Genomic DNA, 23,179 nt, shown 5'->3' with positions numbered 1-23,179 from the left:
TATGCTGGGGGCATACTGGGGCAAGCTACCTACGCTGGGGGCATACTGGGGCAAGCTATCTACGCTGGGGGCAAGCTACCCACGCTAGGGGCATACTGGGGCAAGCTACCTACGCTGGGGGCATACTGGGGCAAGCTACCTACACTGGGGGCATACTGGGGCAAGCTACCTACGCTGGGGGCATACTGGGGCAAGCTACCTACGCTGGGGGCAAGCTACCCACGCTGGGGGCATACTGGGGCAAGCTACCTACGGTGGGGGCATACTGAGGCAAGCTACCTACGCTGGGGGCATACTAGGGCAAGCTACCTACGCTGGGGGCAAGCTACCTACGCTGGGGGCATACTGGGGCAAGCTACCTACGCTGGGGGCATACTGGGGCAAGCTACCTATGCTGGGGGCATACTGGGCAAGCTACCTACGCTGGGGGCATACTGGGGCAAGCTACCAACGCTGGGGGCAAGCTACCTACGCTGCTGGGGGCAAGCTACCTATGCTGGGGGCATACTGGGGCAAGCTACCTACGCTGCTGGGGGCAAGCTACCTACGCTGCTGGGGGCAAACTACCTACGCCGCTGGGGGCAAACTACCTACGCTGCTGGGGGCAAACTACCTACGCTGCTGGGGGCAAACTACCTACGCTGCTTGGGGCAAACTACCAACACTGGGGGCAGACTACCTACACTGGGGGCAACCATGCTACTACACTGGGGGAAACTGTACTAGCTACACTGAGGGCAGCTATGCTACCTATATGGGGCAACTATACTACCTACACTGGGGGCAACTATGCTACCTATATGGGGACAACTATGCTACTTATGGGGGGGGGGGCAACAAAATCTGGTTTCGCTCAGGGCGCTGTGAAACCTAAGGCCGGCCCTGATAAGGGCATTGGACTCCGAGAAGGAAGACAAGGATCCTAGTATCTGATAAAGATGGAAGGGAGAATTATAGAAGGATGAGGAGGTTGAACAAGGAGAAAGGAGCATAATGACGTCACCATCATAGTAAGGAAAATAAGGAGGCCAGTATCAGAGTATGAGAATGATCAGCATCAGATAAGGAAGGTAAAGATACCAGAATCTGAGAGAAAGGATAAAAAGGAGGATGAGAATGTTGAATGAAGAGAAAGTAGGAATAAGGGGGCCAGAATTAAAGGAGGAGGGTGAAGTTAAAAAGGAAGTTAAAGAAGCTAAGTTAAGGAGAGGAGGACAAGAAGACAGGGCTTTCAGCAGCATAAGAAGGAATCAGAGGATGACACGGCTAGGTTGAGAAGCTGCAGACCACAAGTGAGGTAAGTAATGGAAAAGCATGAACCTGTTAACTTACTTTGTAGCAGAAGATTAGGCCGGCACCATCCGTATTTTTAAATGCTCTTTTATTGATATTGCATCATAGTAGGCTGTCACACAGAGTGCGACGTTTCGAGCTGTGTCTCTTTATCAAGCATGTGACAGACTAAGAATACATGAACATACATTGGCATACACCGTCACACTCCTTTCCCTCTGTTAACGAATTTCAACAACCTCCATTGTTTTCATACAAACGAGCTCCCACTCTGCGGGACAGGCTTGTACACGCAGAGATGAGGTCCTTGGTTAGACCACCAGAATTTTCTTCTCGTAGGGGGACATTCCCGTCTTAACTGTGCGCACTGTAACTCGATCATCAGATCTCCGTACTTTGTTCATCCACACACAGGGAAAAAAATATAATATTAAGGGAAGTTATAACTGTGATTCCCAGTATGTTATTTACTTACTTAAATGCCCTTGAGGCCTTATTTATGTGGGTCAAACCACGTCTAAATTTGAGGTTAGATTATCTTCTCATAAATCAGCTATTCGTAATAAATTGATTGAACAGGCAGTCCCAGCCCACTTTGTTTCACATGGACATAACGTCAATCAGTTGCGGTGCCAGATAATTAAAGGAATCCCCCAAATTAAAAGGGGTGGTAGTAGACTTAAAGAGACACTGAAGCGAACGAAAAATTATGATATTATGATTTGTATGTGTAGTACAGCTAAGAAATAAAACATTAAGATCAGATACATCAGTCTAATTGTTTCCAGTACAGGAAGAGTTAAGAAACTCCAGTTGTTATCTCTATGCAAAAAAGCCATTAAGCTCTACAACTTTCAAAGTCGTGGAGAGGGCTGTTTTCTGACTTTTATGATCTCAACTGTTATTGAACTATTTACTTTTTCTCTGCCAGAGGAGAGGTCATTAGTTCACAGACTGCTCTGAAAGAATCATTTTGAATGCTGAGTGTTGTGTTATCTGCACATATTATAGAATGATGCAATGTTAGAAAAAACACTATATACCTGAAAATAAAAATATGAGAATATTTTCTTTGCTGCTAATCTTCTAGTAATTATTCATAGTACACAACCAATTCATTATATCATATTTTTTTTTTCCGCTTCAGTGTCTCTTTAAAACAATTGTTATACAGGGAAGCCTTTTGGATTAGGACACTTGTTTTTCTGTGTCCTAGAGGTTTGAATAGGGAATAGGATCTGGCACGGTTGCTGTGACGGTTTCCCTGTGTAACATATGTATTACTATGGCCTCAATTCACTAAGATCATGCTGGAGATAATAAGGCAAGAGAAAACTTACCTCCACATAGTGAGAGAGTTATCTTATCTCTTCATTCCTTACGTTACCTCTTCTGTAGTTAATTTACCTCCTCTGTAGTTAATTTACCTCCTCTGTAGTTATTTTCACATGCAGTTAATGAACAGCCTGTCTTTAACTCTGGAGTTATTTTAAGGATTGAAGAGTTAACTTAAAGACAGAAGAGTTAACATTAGGTTTGCCTGAGGTAAAATGTTTTCTGAATACTACATGCCTTATCACTATGGTAACAACTCTAGAAGAGTTATTAAAGACAGGAGATAAGCTTAGTGAATTGAGGCCTAGTTACATAGTTACATAGTTATTTTGGTTGAAAAAAGACATACGTCCATCGAGTTCAACCAGTATAAAGTACAACACCAGCCTGCTCCCTCACATATCCCTGTTGATCCAGAGGAAGGCGAAAAAACCCTTACAAGGCATGGTCCAATTAGCCCCTAAAGGGAAAAATTCCTTCCCGACTCCAGATGGCAATCAGATAAAATCCCTGGATCAACATCATTAGGCATTACCTAGTAATTGTAGCCATGGATGTCTTTCAACGCAAGGAAAGCATCTAAGCCCCCTTTAAATGCAGGTATAGAGTTTGCCATAACGACTTCCTGTGGCAATGCATTCCACATCTTAATCACTCTTACTGTAAAGAACCCTTTCCTAAATAAATGGCTAAAACATTTTTCCTCCATGCGCAGATCATGTCCTCTAGTCCTTTGAGAAGGCCTAGGGACAAAAAGCTCATCCGCCAAGGTATTATATTGCCCTCTGATGTATTTATACATGTTAATTAGATCCCCTCTAAGGCGTCTTTTCTCTAGACTAAATAAACCCAGTTTATCTAACCTTTCTCGATAAGTGAGACCTTCCATCCCACGCATCAATTTTGTTGCTCGTCTCTGCACCTGCTCTAAAACTGCAATATCTTTTTTGTAATGTGGTGCCCAGAACTGAATTCCATATTCCAGATGTGGCCTTACTAGAGAGTTAAACAGGGGCAATATTATGCTAGCATCTCGAGTTTTTATTTCCCTTTTAATGCATCCCAAAATTTTGTTAGCTTTAGCTGCAGCTGCTTGGCATTGAGTACGATTATTTAACTTGTTGTCAATGAGTACTCCTAAGTCCTTCTCCAAGTTTGATGTCCCCAACTGTATCCCATTTATTTTGTATGGTGCTAGACCATTAGTACGTCCAAAATGCATGACCTTACATTTGTCAACATTGAATTTCATCTGCCATGTATGTGCCCATATAGCCATCCTATCCAGATCCTGTTGCAATATGACACTATCTTCCTGAGAGTTAATGATTCTGCACAATTTTGTATCATCTGCAAAAATAGCAACATTGCTCACTACTGCATCTACTAGGTCATTAATAAATAAATTGAAGAGCACTGGACCCAGAACAGACCCCTGTGGGACCCCACTGCTAACAGTCTCCCATTTTGAGTATGATCCATTGACCACAACTCTTTGTTTTCTGTCCATTAGCCAGTTCCCTATCCATGAACACAGACTCTTCCCCAGTCCTTGCATCCTCAACTTTTGCACCAGACTTTTGTGGGGAACAGTGTCGAAGGCCTTTGCAAAGTCCAAGTATATCACATCTACAGCATTCCCAATATCCATATTAGCATTCACTACCTCATAAAAGCTGAGCATGTTAGTCAAACAGGACCTGTCTTTAGTAAACCCATGTTGATGCTGAGAAATAAGATTATTTTCTACTATGAAGTCATGTATAGTATCTCTTAGTAACCCCTCAAATAGTTTGCATACAACTGATGTTAAGCTTACAGGTCTATAATTTCCTGGATCTGATTTTTTGCCCTTCTTAAATAATGGGAAAACGTGGGCTGTACGCCAATCCACTGGGACACTGCCAGTTGCAAGAGAGTCACAAAAGATAAGATAAAGGGGTTTATCTATAACTGAACTTAATTCCCTTAGGACCCGAGGATGCATGCCATCCGGGCCAGGTGCCTTGTCTATTTTTAATTTATTTAGTCTTGCCTTCACTTCTTCCTGCGTTAAGTATTTAATATTACAGTTAGAAGATTGAGACTCTTCCACCTCTGTAGTTTGCAACAGTGCTGTTTCTTTTGTGAAGACACTAAGTCTTCTATTTTTGATTGTGATTTCAATTTCCTGTGTGTTATAATATGTTTCATAACCCCTTGCTGTATGGGTCTGTTTCTTTTACAGCCTGGGCCAGTATGTGACAGCGTCCTCGTATCCATGACACTGCCCCGCTTGGGGGCCTCGTTGCCATGGTAGCATGGGAGTGCCGGTGCCGACGTAGTGGCATGTGCCCATGCAGGTACGCAATGCACACAGTTACATCTTGCGTTGCATGCGATCTTTGCGTCGCACGCCCTCCGCCAGTGACCAATCGGATTCTCCGGCGGCTTCCTCGCTCCAATGCGGTGACTGCGCCCGCCTCCAGTGGGCGTAGCCGGGCCGCAGATGGCTGCGAGTGCTCTTGGACGCTGTGCTAGTGTCAGTGGTGGCAAGGGGCTGCCACAGGTGAGTGCAACGACTTCTATTGGTCCGTTCAAACTTTACTAAGTTTCCCATCAGGTCCACTTATGTATATAGGACTTGTCATTGGTTGGTATACTCCTGACCTATGACTGGTTGATTTGATGGTGGGGGTGTATAAATACTTGTACATGTTCATGTATTCTTAGTCTGTCACATGCTTGATAAAGAGACACATCTCTACTATGATGCAATATCAATAAAAGAGCATTTAAAAAATATGGATGGTGCCGGCCTAATCTTCCGCTACAAATTCTGATCCGGGTGGTGTCCGGACGGCTTGGGCACATCAAACCGAGCCTTGGAAGGAGTGCCTCCTCTTCTACTCTTGCCTGTTAACTTACTTTTCATGCAACAGCTGAAACGCTCTTTCAGGGTCATTTGCTGTGTCTCGAGCTGGGTCTTGCACCTCTTGTCTCACCACTGGAGTGGTAACAGGGACCGGGGGTGACAAGACCTCCACATAACCGCCACCATTTTGGATAGGAATGTAAGACCAACATGGGAAGAGGACGGGAGTCCCCAAAAGGTTCGGATCAAACTGGGACATCTGCGAAAACAGAAACAATTATAAGGCGTGTTTTTCTATGATCTGGCAGCACAACGAATTGAGGAAGTGTGTTTTTTATTAAGAGAGATGATAGCATTTCAGACCAAAGGCAGGTAGGTTAACAATATGGGCAATAAGCATATGAGGGACAGGTTTTTACGCTGCACCACATATAAGTCACCAGTTGGGAAAACAATAGTAAAAACACTGGCGGAGGCGCCCCTGACGAATAATGACAACTGCAAACTATAGTATAAATGAGAAGTGTACCGTAGGTCTTACCTTCTCAGGATAAACCAAGTGTAATGGAAAAACTATATTTATTCATGCATGTTAAGACAATGCATTTCATGGGTCTTGGTCTGCTTCCTCAGGTCAATACAAGTTCCTAAAATGCAGGGATCTGAAGCACCACATCATAGTGAAAATAAGACTCGTGTACAGAGAGCCAGCGTTGTGCCCCACCCCCTTGCAGTATTTCACCACCTATTTGCTCTCATTAAGATGTACACATGAATAGAAACCTAACCCAAATGCTGGATGCTTTTTCCTCCTTTAGGCCGACTGCACTATGGCTCACCTTTCATATACTGTACTGCAGGGGTCTCAAACTCAATTTACCTGGGGGCCGCAGGAGGCAAAGTCAGGATGAGGCTGGGCCGCATAAGGAATTTCACAATCACGGCACATCACCGCCTCTGCCCGCCCCTCTCACTCTTCCTTCACAGAGAAGGGCGGGGAGAGGCGGCGATCCGTGCGGCGATTGACGTCAGGAGGGGCAGAGCTGAAGCTGAAAGATCTGCCCCTTCCAGGAAATGCCGGCGGATTGCCCCCCGGGCGATTTGGGGGCTCTGCAGCACTCATTTAGCGGCGGGGATGCGGTGGATTACTTGGGAGCACTGAAACGAACTATAAGGAAGCTTTTGCCGGTGAGGGCCACAAAATATTGTATCGAGGGCCGCAAATGGCCCGCGGGCCGCAAGTTTGAGACCCCTGCTGTACTGCAACCTCCACTTATTTGTGAAGCCGCCTCCCATTCCATGTGCAGCCCCCACTTCAGAGTGCAATATCCATGTGCAGCAACCAATCACTCATAGACAGTTCCCTCAGACAGAAGCTCCCCCTTGCATGTGGTGTCTAGTCGCCCCCTCTGGGCAGCAAGTGTCGTAGGCCACAGCACTTTCAGCCTTTGCAGAACTATGGCCATGTCCAGACCACTGCAAGATGGGATGTAATGGCTCTCAGTAAAGCAGTCCTGTCATTCTCCATTCTACACTGCTGCACACAGGTAATCAGAAGACCGGGTGTGAATCCTGGCAGTGAATTGGCCTCCAAGGTGATATTGTCATGACAGCTGAGCTTGGATTTGGGTAGTTTGTGGAGTGATCATGATTTAAAAAGACGTAAATAAAGTCGTTTGACGATAAATGGCTTCAGCCAACCACTAACCATGAGTGAAATAAGGGTTTTTGTGTTATCTTTCATATTCTATGAAAAATGGTTAAGAAATCATACATTCTGCCAGAGTATGTAAACTTATGAGCTCAACTGTATATCTGGACTGTTCAACATTCATTTATGATGTGCATCTTACCTCGCAGGGGATAAACCCGCTGGAGTCCCTGAGGTACAAGTTCCCATCATGCACCTGACTGTCTTTTGCCGGAGAGCTTGCAATATACCCAACAATCAGGAGGCGGGCCCTGGAGAGAGGGGCGGGTGGTTGGGACAATTTCTTCTCCTGCAAAGCCTCTTGGCTCCATGCCTGGAAACGCCCAGTGTCCCAGCCCAGGAGGGAAACACATGGGGTACGCTGCAGGGAGAGGAGCTGCGAGATCGAGGTGAAACTGCAGAGAAACAGAGAAGATGCTGGACACTCTTCATTCACAGATTTTCATTTACTACGAGGAATGCATTTTTTCCCCAATACCGTATGCAAACGTATCTTTTTGCTTGTTTGATAAGCAGAAAGGCGAGGCATATTGTTGCAATTGCAAAGCCTACCGCTATACAGCTAGGCCCTATTGTTTTTCTTATTTCTATTATTTCTTCCTTCAGTTCCTATCCACTGGCATACCTTTTACCAGTGTCAGAGGATATGCTATGTCATGGAGGGGGGGGGGGGGGGGGCAGTATTGAATGCTGAGGATATGGCCTGCCGATAGAGTGGGGGTAGTATTTAATGGTGGAGGTAGGGCAAGACCATGGAATGGGGGGGGGGAGGGGGATATTTAATGTTCGTTTGGGGTATAGCTAGGTCAAAGAAGGCAACTGAGATTTTTTCTTTAAATATAAACCTCCCCATATAATCAATGCTACTCCCATATGGGATGTGCCATCTTTTCCACATGACCGGCTGCAGCAGCTGCAGTTTCTCTGTACTGACATTCACAGCCTAAATCTCCCAGAATGCATTGCGGTACACGCGCAACACTGCCAGGATGTTACAAATGTGGTTGCTGCAGCCAATTGGGTGGAGAAGATGGCACATCCCATATGGGCTGTGGATCAGTACCCCTTAGGTGATGCTCCGCCCCAACCAGGGCTGTGGAGTCGGAGTCGAGGAGTCAGAGTCGGACAATTTTGAGTACCTGGAGTCGGATGATTTTTGTACCAAATCTACAGCAATGGTGAATATTAGAGTCGGAGTCAAGGAGTCTGAGCCATTTTGGATACCTGTAGCACTTCCAGCGCAGCCACCGCAGAGCAGCCGCCGCCGAGTCACATGTGAGAGATGCACGTGCGGGAGCACTTCCAGCGCAGCCACTGCAGAGCAGCCGCCACCGAGTCACATGTGAGAGATGCACGTGCGGGAGCACTTCCAGCGCAGCCACCGCAGAGCAGCCGCCGCCGAGTCACATGTGAGAGATGCACGTGCGGGAGCACTTCCAGCGCAGCCACTGCAGAGCAGCCGCCACTGAGTCACATGTGAGAGATGCACGTGCGGGAGCACTTCCAGCGCAGCCACTGCAGAGCAGCCGCCACCGAGTCACATGTGAGAGATGCACGTGCGGGAGCACTTCCAGCGCAGCCACCGCAGAGCAGCCGCCGCCGAGTCACATGTGAGAGATGCACGTGCGGGAGCACTTCCAGCGCAGCCACTGCAGAGCAGCCGCCACTGAGTCACATGTGAGAGATGCACGTGCATCTCTCACATGTGACTCGGCGGCGGCTGCTCTGCGGTGGCTGCGCTGGAAGTGCTCCCGCTCTCTCTCCGTGTCAGAGCGGTCAGCTGTTTGGAGTGAGCATATATCGGCACCTGGACCTGGGGGGGAGAAGGGGGTCGGGCAGAGCTAGGCATGCTATGCATGCTCATCAGTATCTGCTATGCGGCTTTGCGTCCGGAGCTTGGGTAAAAGGATACATAGTAAAAAAATTATATTGATTTTTAACTTCTACAATGCCTTTTTGGCTCATTTAAATAGTAAATAAAAGATTGCAAGAGAGATTTCATTTTCAGTTTTGGGGCTAACAGTTACTCTTTAAAGTGGACCTGAACTCTTGCTCAGGACAGAAGGAAAACATGGACAAATGCACCCTGTGTGTATTTAGAGAGTTTAACCTGTCTAATCCCCCACCCTCATCTGTGACTAATCACAAGTTGCAATGTGATCCCTCAGCTGTGTCATGGCAGGTAAGCTCATTTGAAAGCACAGGATGTTAACAATATGTCTGCTTCCTTAAAAGGAAGTAAACAAACTGCAGATCAGTTGTAAGATTTGTATCAACTGTAACAAATGTTTTTCTTTACATGTTATTATGCTGGTGCTTATTTTTAGAGCAGAGAAGCAGTTCTGAGTTCAGATCCATGTTAAGTAACTGGCTCGTTGGTCTAGGGGTATGATTCTCGCTTAGGGTGCGAGAGGTCCCGGGTTCAAATCCCGGACGAGCCCTGTTTTTACTTATAACAGTATTTCTCGTTAAAGTATCACCCTGATATAATAAAAGTTCGGGTATAGTAAACTATGTGTCTAGGTCCCGGCCGAGCCCCATTATAAGTATATGGGAGTAACGTCTGGTATAGTAAACCCTGATATAATAGAACGGGTGGGCAAACATTTTGACTTGAGGGCCAAGATTCTCAAGATTGAGATACCGGACCAGAACGGTGCGTTTCACACGGCTCCAAAAAATGGGTGTGGCCATGACAGTATGTGGGCGGAGCTAACTGTAATGTAACGGTGTAATGCAGTGGGCCCAAGTTTTTTCTCCCGAAACATACTATCACTATGTTCCTTATATGCATCGTGGGGCTGTTGTGAAAAGTAATGTTGTTGTGTTACACAATGACAATAAACTGCTTGAATCTTGTGCGACTATATACATGATCTGAACAGGCATGTTTCTGCCCAACTAGGCATCAGAATGTGGCAGGCACAGTTTTTCTTTATCTAGGTATCATTCTCAAACAATCTTCATCTGGCTCGTTGGTCTAGGGGTATGATTCTCGCTTTGGGTGCGAGAGGTCCCGGGTTCAAATCCCGGACGAGCCCTTCTTTTCCTACTGGCATACCAATAGTACAGGGACGCTGAAGTGACCTCAAACGTTTAAATCTACAGGGGGCACCATGTAGAAGGGGAAAACACAGGATCTGTGAGATCCCTATCCTTTTAATTTCTGAAAGAAGCAGAAAGAGCTGAGAAGTGATTATGAGTTTTTAATATATAAATACAGCAGCTATGCAATAATATGCAATGGCTGCTTTCAGAGTAGAAAATCTGCATTTTGCCAATTTGTAGACAGACAATATTACTTGTGCACAAAAGCAAATATAATAACTATATGGGTAATAAACAAGTAAGAAAACACTCTGGACTGTGTGTTAGGAAAATACTCCATATAATACACCAACTTCCCACATGTTGGAGATCAATGTTTTTTAGTTATATTATGATGTCATATTTATATGTAATACTTAATATTATAATTATTTTCTTTTTCTGTGTTCTCTTTTTCCGCTTGGGTTTTTTTCCCCCAAAAAAATTCCCCCCCACCCTCCGGTTCTTATCCTCCCTCTCCCCTCCCCCTTCTCCCCCCCTCTCTTTTTTTCCCTTCTTTCTTTGTCTTATTTTTTCCTCCGCTAAATACAACAAATAGTCATCCCATTGACGTCATTACACTTAATCACAACTAGTGAATTCCCTTACACAAATGCTTTTGTTTATGTTTTATGTCTATACAGTATGTTCAGGATCTGTACAAATGTATTGCCTCTTACCCCCAGTTGTGTGCTCCTTCCTGTATTTGCCTGATGAAGCGGGCTTGACCTGCAAAACGCGTTGCGATCTATTTTTGGAGTATACCAATAAATATCCCTTTTGTGAATACACAGTTTGTTGTGTCTGCTTATGGGAGGTAAGTCCACCACTGCCTCCTAAGCAATAATTTTTAAAAACTTTTAAACACTGTTTTTATTCTTTTGGCGCCTCTGTTCTCTATTATAACAAGTGAGAAAACACATTTTTATTTAATTTTATGTCAGAGTTTTGTCACACTTTAAATAGAAGGGAAAAAAACGTTTGTTTTTTTTAAACATTAATTTTTTATTGTGCCCTTGTCACTTTTTCAAACTTGTCAACTGTCAATGAAGGATTGCTTCTATTTGCAATAGCAGTAATCATTTCCTTTCACCCAGATATGTGCACACATGGGGTCGGCTTTTAATTTTAGACTTAGAGTCTATGCCCAAGAAACTACAGGAGCACATTTTTGTAAATAGAATCTACGTCCAAAAACGTTAACCATTTAAACATGTTTTTGAGGCAGTTAAACAAATACATACGTGGCTAATGTAACGAGTGCTTGGGAAATTCCGCTCAATGTGAACATGTGCAGGATGCATTCCAGAACACAGTTACAGATATGACTAAGTATCATAAGTCAGCAGCTTGTAGGTGAGTAACTATGTGTCATGCTGTCATCTCTCCTCATCTGGCTCGTTGGTCTAGGGGTATGATTCTCGCTTTGGGTGCGAGAGGTCCCGGGTTCAAATCCCGGACGAGCCCTACTTTTGCATTAAGCATACCTATAGTAAAAATTTCAGGAAAAGTGTATCCGTACCGGAAAAAAAAAATACCCTGGGAGGAAAAGCCTCTGTATCCTATAGAGACTTCCCTCTTCCTCCTCCCCAGCTCTTGCAGGCGCACTAGCACCGTACCGCTTGGCTTTCTTCACAAAAACCGGTCTGGATTAGGTCCCCGCTACTGCACAGGCCATCCACGGAGTTGCACAAACTCAATCTGGCTCCATTTCTTCAGGAGCCTGAGCATCCTGCTAGTGCTAGTATGTAGGGATGCCACTCTTCAGGGGTCCCAGTGCTTGAATGGGCTGATGTACGAGACCGAGGGTCTGCCCCATAGCAAGATTGCCAAGACAACAAATGGTGATCTCAAAAGAGGGCTTGAGAGGTTTGTGCCCGCAGGCTGTAGTTTTCCCACCCCTGTAATAGAACAGGCTGATGCAAGGCCGGATGATGTTTCCCCCAGGAGGTAAACTGCCTTGCTGCATCCAATGGATGCCCCGCCAGTTCACCAGCCGCAGCCTGCAGCTCACCTCCTCAGTGGGTTCTGGCAGGCAGAGCAGGGCTACGAGAAAATGGCATCTGAAGTCCAGCACTGGAGTCTATTTGTGTCTCCAGTGCTGGGCTTCAGGCACCATTTTCCCGTAGCCCTGCTCTTCCTGTCAGCCCTGGAGGCCTAGAAAGGGGTCTGCCAGGTGAGTAAATGTTTTTTCTTTACATGTGCACCACTAGCACCAGGGCTATTAGGGGGGCACTAATGGGGGGGGGGGGGGGGGGAGATTTTCTGGTGAAACACTACCACATTATGTGTATTTTCAGGAAAATGCTGCTTATGTGTATTTTCTGGTAAAACGGTGCCACATTACGTGCAATTTCTGGTGAAAAGATGCCGAATTAACTGTATTTTCTGAGGACACGATGCGAACTATGTATTTTCTGTTGAAGCGATGCCACATTACGTGTATTTTCTGGTGAAATGCTGCTGCATTATGTATATTTTCTGGGGAAACACTGCCCTACAGGGAGTGCAGAATTATTAGGCAAATGAGTATTTTGACCATATCATCCACTTTATGCATGCTGTCTTACTCCAAGCTGTATAGGCTCGAAAGCCTACTACCAATTAAACATATTAGGTGATGTGCATCTCTGTAATGAGAAGGGGTGTGGTCTAATGACATCAACACCCTATATCAGGTGTGCATAATTATTAGGCAACTTCCTTTCCTTTGGCAAAATGGGTCAAAAGAAGGACTTGACAGGCTCAGAAAAGTCAAAAATAGTGAGATATCTTGCAAAGCGATGCAGCACTCTTAAAATTGCAAAGCTTCTGAAGCGTGATCATCGAACAATCAAGTGTTTCATTCAAAATAGTCAACAGGGTCGCAAGAAGCGTGTGGAAAAACCAAGGTGCAAAATAACTTCCCATGAACTGAGAAAAGTCAAGCGTGCAGCTGCCAAGATGCCACTTGCCACCAGTTTGGCCATATTTCAGAGCTGCAACATCACTGGAGTGCCCAAAAGCACAAGGTGTGCAATACTCAGAGACCTGGCCAAGGTAAGAAAGGCTGAAAGGCGACCACCACTGAACAAGACACACAAGCTGAAACGTCAAGACTGGGCCAAGAAATAGCTCAAGAAGTAGATTTTTCTAAGGTTTTATGGACTGATGAAATGAGAGTGAGTCTTGATGGGCCAGATGGATGGGCCTGTGGCTGGATTGGTAAAGGGCAGAGAGCTCCAGTCCGACTCAGACGCCAGCAAGGTGGAGGTGGAGTACTGGTTTGGGCTGGTATCATCAAAGATGAGCTTGTGGGGCCTTTTCGGGTTGAGGATGGAGTCAAGCTCAACTCCCAGTCCTACTGCCAGTTTCTGGAAGACACCTTCTTTAAGCAGTGGTACAGGAAGAAGTCTGCATTCTTAACAGAAAAACATGATTTTCATGCATGACAATGCTCCATCACACGCGTCCAAGTACTCCACAGCGTGGCTGGCAAGAAAGGGTATAAAAGAAGAAAAACTAATGACAAGGCCTCCTTGTTCACCTGATCTGAACCCCATTGAGAACATGTGGTCCATCAAAAAATGTGAGATTTACAAGGAGGGAAAACAGTACACCTCTCTGAACAGTGTCTGGGAGGCTGTGGTTGCTGCTGCACGCAATGTTGATGGCGAACAGATCAAAACACTGACAGAATCCATGGATGGCAGGCTTTTGAGTGTCCTTGCAAAGAAAGGTGGCTATATTGGTCACTGGTTTGTTTTTGAATGTCAGAAATGTATATTTGTGAATGTTGAGATGTTATATTGGTTTCACTGGTAAAAATAAATAATTGAAATGGGTATATATTTGTTTTTTGTTAAGTTGCCTAATAATTATGCACAGTAATAGACACCTGCACACACAGATATCCCCCTAAAATAGCTAAAACTAAAAACAAACTAAAAACTACTTTCAAAAATATTCAGCTTTGATATTAATGAGTTTTTGGGTTCACTGAGAACATGGTTGTTGTTCAATAATAAAATTATTCCTCAAAAATACCACTTGCCTAATAATTCTGCACTCCCTGTATTATGTGTATTTTCTGGTAAAATGCTGCCACATTAGGTGTATTTTCTGGGTAAACGCTGCCGTATTATTTGTATTTTCTGGTGAAATGCACATTATGTGTATTTTCTGGGGAAACGCTGCCACATTACATGTATTTCTGGCGAAATGCTGACGCATTATGTATATTTTCTGGCGAAACGCTGCCGCTGTCTAAAGGGGTATGCCTGCTGTCCCTGGGCCTTTGTTGTTTGGTGCTAAAGAAGTCTGGCTGCTGCCATTTTCTGTTTGTGGGTGGGGAGAACATTGTCTAATTACCTTTAGGGCCCTTTTCCACTAGCAATCGCAATCACAAATGCCAGCGATTGCGATTTTTCATTAATTCTGCGATTTCCAAATAGAATCACTGTAGTGGAAAATACTTCTCGTGATTTCTATGATAAAGTAACAACCCTAGCGATTTAAAAATCACTAGCGATTTGCGATTTTGCGATTCAGCAATCGCAATCGTTCTAGTGGAAAAGGGCCCTTAGGGCACATGTGTCGAACTCCAGGCCTGGAGGGCCAGATCCATGCCAGTGTTTAGGATGGACTAAGAAAGAAAGGAATGTGTTCTACCTGATGGACCACACCTTTCCTGATTCAGACTTATCAATTCATTTGAGCTGTATCAAAAATGTGTGAGGACCTCGGCCCTCGTAGGACCAGTTTGACATACCTGCTTTAGGGTCACTTTGCCTGTGTTTTGGCAGAAAAAAACTTGGGCCCACTGTGTTACATTACTGTTAGCTCCGCCCACATACTGTCATGGCCACACCCATATTTTTGCAGCAGCGTGATACACACTGCTCTGGCCCGGTACCCCGGTCAATCTTGAGAATCTTGGCCCTAAATTCAAAAAGTTTGCCCACCCCTGTTCTATTATATCAGGGTTTACTATACAAGGCGTTACTCCCATATACTTATGAATTGGGGCTCAGCCGGGACCTAGACATGTTTATTATATCATGGTTTACTTTAACGAGAAATGCTGTCACAAGCAAAAGTAGGGCTTGTCCAGGATTTGAACCCGGGACCTCTCGCACCCTAAGTGAAAATCATACCCCTAGACCAACGAGCCAGATGATGAAAACGCTGAAGATGCTCTTCTGAGATCACAACTCAAGATTATTTGTCAAGTTACAGTGGTAATGTTGTACTTATTGTTTTGATTACATTTTGCCCACTTTTAAAGGAGTACTGTAGGGGGCCCTTAGAGAAGAAGAGTTGAACTTACCTGGGGCTTCTAATGGTCCCCGCTGACGTTCTGTGCCCGCATAGCCACTCACAGATGCTCTGGTCCCCGCCGCCGGTTACTTCTGCAATTTGTCACTGCGCCTGTGCGGCCTTCTACTTGCTCCCGCTGACGTCACAGGAGCAGCCTGCGCAGTACGCTCTCGGGTATGTGACGTGGGAGTGAAGAGAAGGCCGCTCAGGCGCAGTGGTTTTGCAACTTTAAAGTTGAAAATTCCGGAAGTAACCGAAGGCGGGGACCGGAGCATCAGCGAGTGGCTGCGCGGGCACAGGATGTCTGCGGGTGACCGTTAGAAGCCCCAGGTAAGTTCAGCTCTTTTCCCCTAAGGGCCCCCTACAGGACTCCTTTAAAGTACAGTATTACTTTTACAAGGAAAGTTCCCCATCCACTGACTGCATTTTTAATCTGATTTTTTTTTTCTGATTGCATGTGATTGGTCGATCACATGAGCACTGTAGATCTCGTGTAAATTGTGGTGCTTCTTTGCCACGGATGCGATTTCTTCAAATGAAAACATAGCACACACTGCATTTTGCCTGCATTTGTGTTAAAAGTCAAGGGGATGAGAAAATAGGTGGCGTTTTGTGATTTTCTTTTTTTTTTTTTTTTTGCTTAACAAATTGTAAAAGGTGTATCTCAATGACCCTCCACCAGTAACAAGCTGTATATCGCAGACTATGGTATGTTTGCTTGTGTTCACTGTAACAGCTACATAACATTGCTGACATGTTGGAATTGAGATGAAACGGTTGTGTACACATGCACTATTACTGCCCAACTTTTAAGGAAGAGGTACACCGTTTTAATTACACAACTTTAAGATCCGCCCCTAACCACTTGAGGACCGCGGTGCTAAACCCCCCTAGTGACCAGGCCATGTTTTACTAAATGGGCCACTGCAGCTTTAAGGCCTTGCTGCAGGGCCGCACAACTCAGCAAACAAGTAATCTCCCCCTCCCCCCACCAGAGATTTCTGTTGGTTGGGTCAGATCGCCCCCAGGAATGTTTATTTATGTTTTATAAATATATATATTTTTTTATTAAAATTCCCTATTTTCTTTATCATTTTAACAGCCTTTCCTCCCTCCCCCATCAGCCTATCACAGCGGATGGCTCCTGTGTCTCCCAGGGGGACAGCCATCTCACACGGCTATCCCCAGTATAGCGCTGCTGCAGATCGCAGCGCTGTACATGGTTATTAGACAGCGGTATCGCCATCTAACGGCCTCCGAGCGGCGATCGCCGCTGGGAGACTGAAGGCAGAGTGGAGCTCGGTCATCAGAGATGCACGCCGAGTTGCACACGCTCTACTGCAAGCCCCATAGGAAGCCATTCATGCCAAACAGCGTAGAGTGGTCCTGGGGCTGCTGCCGTGTTCATGCCAATTGGCGTGGAGCGGTCTGCAGGTAGTTAACCACTTCAGCCTTTAGTGTTTTTTCACCTTATGCATCCGAGCAATTTTCACCTCCCATTAACTCACCAATAACTTTATCACTACTAATCACAATGAAATGATCTACATCTTGTTTTTTTCCGCAACCAATTAGCCTTTCTTTGGGTGGTACATTTTTCTAAGAACTATTTTATTCTCAATGCATTTTAACGGGAATTATAAGAAAAAAAAAAAAAGGAAAAAATTCATGTGTCAGTTTTTGGCCAGTATAGCTTTTAAATAATACATGCTCCCATAATTAAAACCCATGTATTTTATTTGCCTATTTGTCCCAGTTATTACACCATTTAAAATGTTGTCCCTATCACAAATGTATGGTGCCAATATTTCATATAGAAATAAAGGTGCATTTTTTTCAGTTTTGCATCCATCGCTATTTATAAGCTTATCATTTTATAAATAGTAATATACCCTCTTGACATACATATTAAAAAAGTCAGACCCTTGGGTAACTATGTTTTTTCTTGTAATTTTTTGTTTTAATAAAAAAATCTATTTGAGTATTTTTGGGTGTGTGGGAAATAAAGAGTTAATTTTAAATATTTTTTTTGGTGCCCTTGTCACCTTTTTAAACTTGTAAAACTCCCCCCCCCCCCCAACTGTCAATGAAGGATTGCTTCTATTTGCAATAGCAGTAATTATTCCCTTTTACCCAGATATGTGCACACATGGGGTCGGCTTTTAATTTTAGACTTAGAGTCTATGCCCAAGAAACTACAGGAGCACTTTTTTGTAAATGGAATCTACGTCCAAAAACGTTAACCAGTTAAACATGTTTTTGAGGCAGTTAAACAAATACATGCGTGGCTAATGTAACGACGGCTTGGAAAATTCTGTTCAATGTGAACATATGCAGGATGCATTCCAGAACACAGTTACAGATATGACCAAGTATCATATGTCAGCAGCTTGTAGATGAGTAACTATGTGTCGTGCGGTCATCTCTCCTCATCTGGCTCGTTGGTCTAGGGGTATGATTCTCGCTTTGGGTGCGAGAGGTCCCGGGTTCAAATCCCGGACGAGCCCTTCTTTTGCATTTAGCATACCTATAGTAAAAATTTCAGGAAAAGTGTATCTGTACCAAAAAAAAAAATACCCTGGGAGGGAAAAGCCTTTGGATCCTACAGAGACTTCCCTCTTCCTCCTCCCCAGCTCTTGTTGGCAGCTCGTGAAGGTGCACTAGCACCGTCCCACTTGGCTTTCTTTACAAAAACCGGTCTGTATTAGGTCCCGGCTACTGCACAGGCCATCCACGGAGTTGCACAAACTCAATCTGGCTCTATTTCCTCAGGAGCCTGAGCCTCCTGCTAGTGCTAGTACCGGTATGTAGGGATGCACTCTTCAGGGGTCCCAGTGCTTGAATGGGCTGACGTACGAGACCAAGAATCACCTTTATTTTAATCACCTCTCAGAATCACCTTTATTTTGCCAAGTACACTAGGTGACATACCTGGAATAGTATGTAGTACACAAGGCGAGAAAAGACAAAGGCATAGTCAACATGAGAATTGTACTTGATACAGACAGCAGCGCATGCATAAATATCAGAGCGGACATTTATAAAATTCAATTCAAAAAGCATAACAAGTACTCAACAGTTAGGGTGTAGGGTGAAATCCGCATAGGAGTTTGGGGTGGTGACAAAGTACAGTCCAGGAGGTAATGCTTCCCATAGGACTAGAGTGTTGCAACCTGGCGGTGAAGGTGGGGGGCGCTTCAGTTGGAGGACTGGAGGGGATGGCTCTAAAGCGGCAGCCCAACAGGAGGAGCTCGAAGAAGTGATTGCCAGGGTGGGAGGTGTCATGTGAGATCCTGTAGACCCTCGTCCTCATTCTGGCAGTGTGGAGGATATCTAGAGGTGGCAGGGTCAATCCCATGATCTTTTTAGCAGTGTGAATTACTTTATGGAGTTTGTATCTGTCGCTAGTCCTTGCCCCTGCATACCAGACAATGAGGGAGGAGCAAGATTGTTAGTTATGGTTGTGCCAAGGAACCGAACACTCTGCAGCCTGGAGACTATGGTCTCCCAGATGACTGGGTTGAGGGTGGAAGGGTGTTTCCTGAAGTCCACGAACAATTCAACCGTTTTTGCAGTGTTGAAGGTGGTTATTTTTCTTGCACCGGTTGCAGATCCTCTCGATTTTGCTACAGTAAGCATGCTCTCCATTGCGGTTGATGAGGATGGTGATTGTTGTGTCATCTGCAAATTTAAAGACAGGATGAGAGCCAGCCAGTCCACTCAGGTTGAAATTTGTGGGTGCTCTCAGGCCTCTCCATACCTCATGCAAGTTATTGCACTGTAGGCTGAGACTAAGCTTGTCAGAGTTAGCCCTCTTAGCGATTCTCAGGAGAACCACACTTGTGGGCTTCTTCCTTTAGTTTCTGGAGGCAGCACAACTTGCTGTTGAACCAGGGCTTGCTGTTAGGAAAGACCTTGAAGGTCTTGATCGGGATGCACAAATCCTCACAGAACCTGATGTAGGAGGTGACGTTCTCTGTCCAATCCTCCACGGTGGGTACCTCCAGGGCTGACCAGTCCATGCAGTCAAAGCATGCCTGAAGCTCCAGGTTAGGCCCTCCTCTGTCCACCTTTTGATCGACCTGATTACAGGCTTTGCGGTTTCAAGATGCCACCTGTAGGTCAGGATCAGGTGGATTAGGCAGGGATCAGAGTTCCCCAGCGCAGCACCTTGGAAGGCCTTGTATGGATTCTTGTGGACTCTTTCCCTTTTAATCGTCTCCTGATCCAAGTATACATTATTTTACTAAAAGTCATAGGTTCACTTTAACCACTTCAGGGCCATTTGTTTAAACCCTCCTAGTGACCAGGCTATTTTTTTTAATAATGTATTGCACTGCAGCTTTAATAGCTTGCTGCAGAGCGCTACAACTTAGCACACAGATGGATCCCCCGTCCTTTTCTGCCCACCGACAGAGATTTCTGTTGGTGGGCTCTGATCACTGCTGCAGGGTTTTGTTATATATATATATATAAAAACAACAACTTTATTTTCCCCTCTCCAGGGGACAGCCGAGTGACACGGCTGTCCCCAGTACAGCTCTGTCATAGATTGCAGCGCTGTACATGTAAATAGACAACGGTTTCGCTGTCTAACAGTCTGTTAGCGGCAGACTTCTGTTATTCAAGCGGGGATGCTCGTGCATCAGCGTGCGTGATCCCCTGCAAAACCCCGCCCCAGGACTTGGCGCCTTTTTGGCGTTACGCGGTCCTGGGGCTGACAGGCGGTTGTGAAGAGGTTAACCTCCCTGGTGGAATAATTACTTCTGGATTTTAGGATCTAAAAGCATTGCAATTTTTTTTTTCACATGCTTTGAGAACCTAAAAGCAGAAAAAAAAAAAAATCATGCCGCTAGAGAGATCTGTGGCAGCCTTGCACATTACTTACCTCCCCAGGACGCAGCGCTGCAATTCTCCTTCATCCACTGGGTCTGCCCAATAGCAAGATTGCCATGACAACAAATGGCGATCTCAACAGAGGGCTAGAGAGGTTCGTGCCGTCGGGCTGTAGTTTTCCCACCCCTGTAATAGAACAGGCTGATGCAAGGCCGGATGATGTTTCCCCCAGGTGGTGAACTGTCTTGCTGCATCCAATGGATGCCCCGCCAGTTCACCAGCCGCAGCTTGCAGCTCACCTCCTCAGTGGGTTCTGGCAGGCAGAGCAAGGCTACGAGAAAATGGCATCTGAAGTCCAGCACTGGAGTCTATTTGTGTCTCCAGTGCGGGGTTTGAGGCACCATTTTCCCGTAGCCCTGCTCTTCCTGTCAGCCCAGGAGTTTTGCACCTGGACTTGCTGCACTGAAGATGGTCGGGGAGGTACACTGGAGGCCTACAAAGGGGTCTGCCAGGTGAGTAAATGTTTTTTCTTTACATGTGCACCACTAGCACCAGGGCTATTAGGGGGGCACTAATGGGGGGAGGGGGGAATAAAAGAGGATCCCTGCCTAATGTATTTTTTAAGGGGGAAAAATTGTGTGTATTTTGGGGAAACCCTGCTGCATTATGTGTATTTTCTAGGGAAACTCTGTGCCATTATGTGTATTTTCTGGAGAAAGGCTGCACCATTATGTGTATTTTCTGGAGAAAGGCTGCACCATTATGTGTATTTTCTGGAAAAAGGCTGCACCATTATGTGTATTTTGTGGAAAAAGGCTGCACCATTATGTGTATTTTGTGGAGAAAGGCTGTGCCATGTGTATTCTCCGTGGAAACGCTGCCACATTACATACATTTTCTGGTGAAATGCTGCCGCATTATGAATATTTTCTGGTGAAACACTGCCACATTATGTGTATTTTCAGGAAAATGCTGCTCATTATGTGTATTTTGGGTGAAACGCTGTGCCTTTATGTGCATTTCCTGGTAAACCGGTGCCGCATTACGTGCATTTTCTGGTGAAAAGCTGCCGAATTATCTGAATTTTCTGAGGACATGCTGCTATGTGCATTTTCTGGTGAAGCGCTGCAACATTACGTATTTTCTGGTGAAATGCTGCCGCATTATGTATATTTTCTGGGGAAACATTGCAGCATTATGCGTATTTACTGGTGAAATGCACATTATGTGTATTTTCTGGGGAAACGCTGCCACATTATGCATATTTTCTGGTGAAATGCTGCCGCTGTCTGAAGGGGTATGCCTGCTGTCCCTGGGCCTTTGTTGTTTGGTGCCAAAGAAGTCTGGCTGCTGCCATTTGCTGTTTGTGGGTGGGGAGAACATTGCCTAATTACCTGTAGGGTCACTTTGCCTGTGTTTTGGGAAAAAAAACTTGGGCCCACTGCGTTACACTGTTACATTACAGTTAGCTCCGCCCACATGCTGTCATGGCCACACCCATTTTTTTGCAGCAGCTTGACACACACTGTTCTGGTACCCCGGTCAATCTTGAGAATCTTGGCCTTTGAGTCAAAAAGTTTGCCCACCCCTGTTCTATTATATCAAGGTTTACTATACAGGGCGTTACTCCCATATACTTATAAATGGGGCTCAGCCGGGACCTAGAAACATAGTTTATTATACCCGAATGTTTATTATATCAGAGTTTACTTTAACGAGAAATACTGTCACAAGCAAAAGTAGGGCTCGTCCGGGATTTGAACCCGGGACCTCTCGCACCCTAAGCGAAAATCATACCCCTAGACCAACGAGCCAGATGATGAAACATGCTGAAGATGCTCTTCTGAGATCACAACTGAAGATTATTTGAAAAGTTACAGTGGTAATGTTGTACTTATTGTTTTGATTACATTTTTGCCCACTTTTAAAGGAGTACTGTAGGGGGCCCTTAGAGAAAAAGAGTTGAACTTACCTGGGGCTTCTAATGGTCCCCGCTGACGTTCTGTGCCCGCATAGCCACTCACCGATGCTCTGGTCCCCGCCACCGGTTACTTCTGCAATTTGTCACTGCGCCTGCGCGACCTTCTCCTTGCTCCCGCTGACGTCACAGGAGCAGCCTGCGCAGTACGCTCTCGGGGACGTGTAGCGGAACTGAAGAGAAGGCCGCTCAGGCGCAGTGGTTTTGCAACTTTAAAGTCAAAAATTCCGGAAGTAACCGAAGGCAGGGACCGGAGCATCAGCGAGTGGCTGCGCGGGCACAGGACGTCTGCGGGTGACCGTTAGAAGCCCCAGGTAAGTTCAACTCTTTTCCCCTAAGGGCCACCTACAGGACTCCTTTAAAAGTACAGTATTCCTTTTACAAGGAAAGGCCTAAGTTTCCCATCCACTGACCGCATTTATTTTCTGATTTTTTATTTCCTGATTGCGTGTGATTGGTCGATCACATGGGAACTGTAGATCGCATGTAAATTGTGGTGCGTCTTTGCCACAGATGCGATTTCCATTTTTCTTCAAATGAAAACATAGCACACGCTGCATTTTGCCTGCATTTGTGTTAAAGGAAAAAAAAAAAAGTCAAGGGATTGAGAAAATAGGTGGCGTTTAGCGATTTTCTTTTTTTTTTGCTTAACAAATTGTAAAAGATGTATCTCAATGACCCTCCACCAGTGACCAACTGTATATCGCAGACTATGGTATGTTTGCTTGTGTTCACTGTAACAGCTACATAACATTGCTGACATGTTGGAATTGAGATGAAACGGTTG

General features: G+C 45.2%; 1 protein-coding gene and 5 non-coding genes across 9 annotated transcripts in view; 4 read left to right on the top strand and 2 right to left on the bottom strand.

Moving 5' to 3' along the window:
- Positions 1–23,179, bottom strand: part of CTC1 (CST telomere replication complex component 1) — an 82,005-nt gene that overhangs the window by 55,535 nt on the left and 3,291 nt on the right. For 3 of the 4 annotated variants that reach the window (XM_068274025.1, XM_068274027.1, XM_068274026.1), the window contains exons 3-4: positions 7,336–7,588; positions 5,536–5,741 (exon numbers count right to left, since the gene is read on the bottom strand). In XM_068274025.1, the coding sequence (XP_068130126.1) occupies positions 5,536–5,741; positions 7,336–7,588 (459 nt within the window). Of the gene's footprint in view, positions 1–5,535; positions 5,742–7,335; positions 7,589–23,179 lie in introns of those variants that run through there. The other variant, XM_068274028.1, reaches the window with a different exon arrangement.
- TRNAP-AGG (transfer RNA proline (anticodon AGG)) lies at positions 9,563–9,634 on the top strand. The gene has a single exon. It is a non-coding gene; the product is annotated as a tRNA-Pro (tRNA).
- On the top strand, positions 10,163–10,234 carry TRNAP-UGG (transfer RNA proline (anticodon UGG)). Its single transcript has one exon. It is a non-coding gene; the product is annotated as a tRNA-Pro (tRNA).
- Positions 11,676–11,747, top strand: TRNAP-UGG (transfer RNA proline (anticodon UGG)). Its single transcript has one exon. It is a non-coding gene; the product is annotated as a tRNA-Pro (tRNA).
- Positions 18,014–18,085, top strand: TRNAP-UGG (transfer RNA proline (anticodon UGG)). Its single transcript has one exon. It is a non-coding gene; the product is annotated as a tRNA-Pro (tRNA).
- Positions 22,157–22,228, bottom strand: TRNAP-AGG (transfer RNA proline (anticodon AGG)). The gene has a single exon. It is a non-coding gene; the product is annotated as a tRNA-Pro (tRNA).

Source organism: Hyperolius riggenbachi, chromosome 3 (assembly GCF_040937935.1).
Source record: "Hyperolius riggenbachi isolate aHypRig1 chromosome 3, aHypRig1.pri, whole genome shotgun sequence".
Lineage (NCBI taxonomy): Eukaryota > Metazoa > Chordata > Amphibia > Anura > Hyperoliidae > Hyperolius > Hyperolius riggenbachi.
The sequence above is the reverse complement of the archived record's forward strand: the minus strand, read 5'-3'. Positions and strand labels throughout refer to the sequence as shown.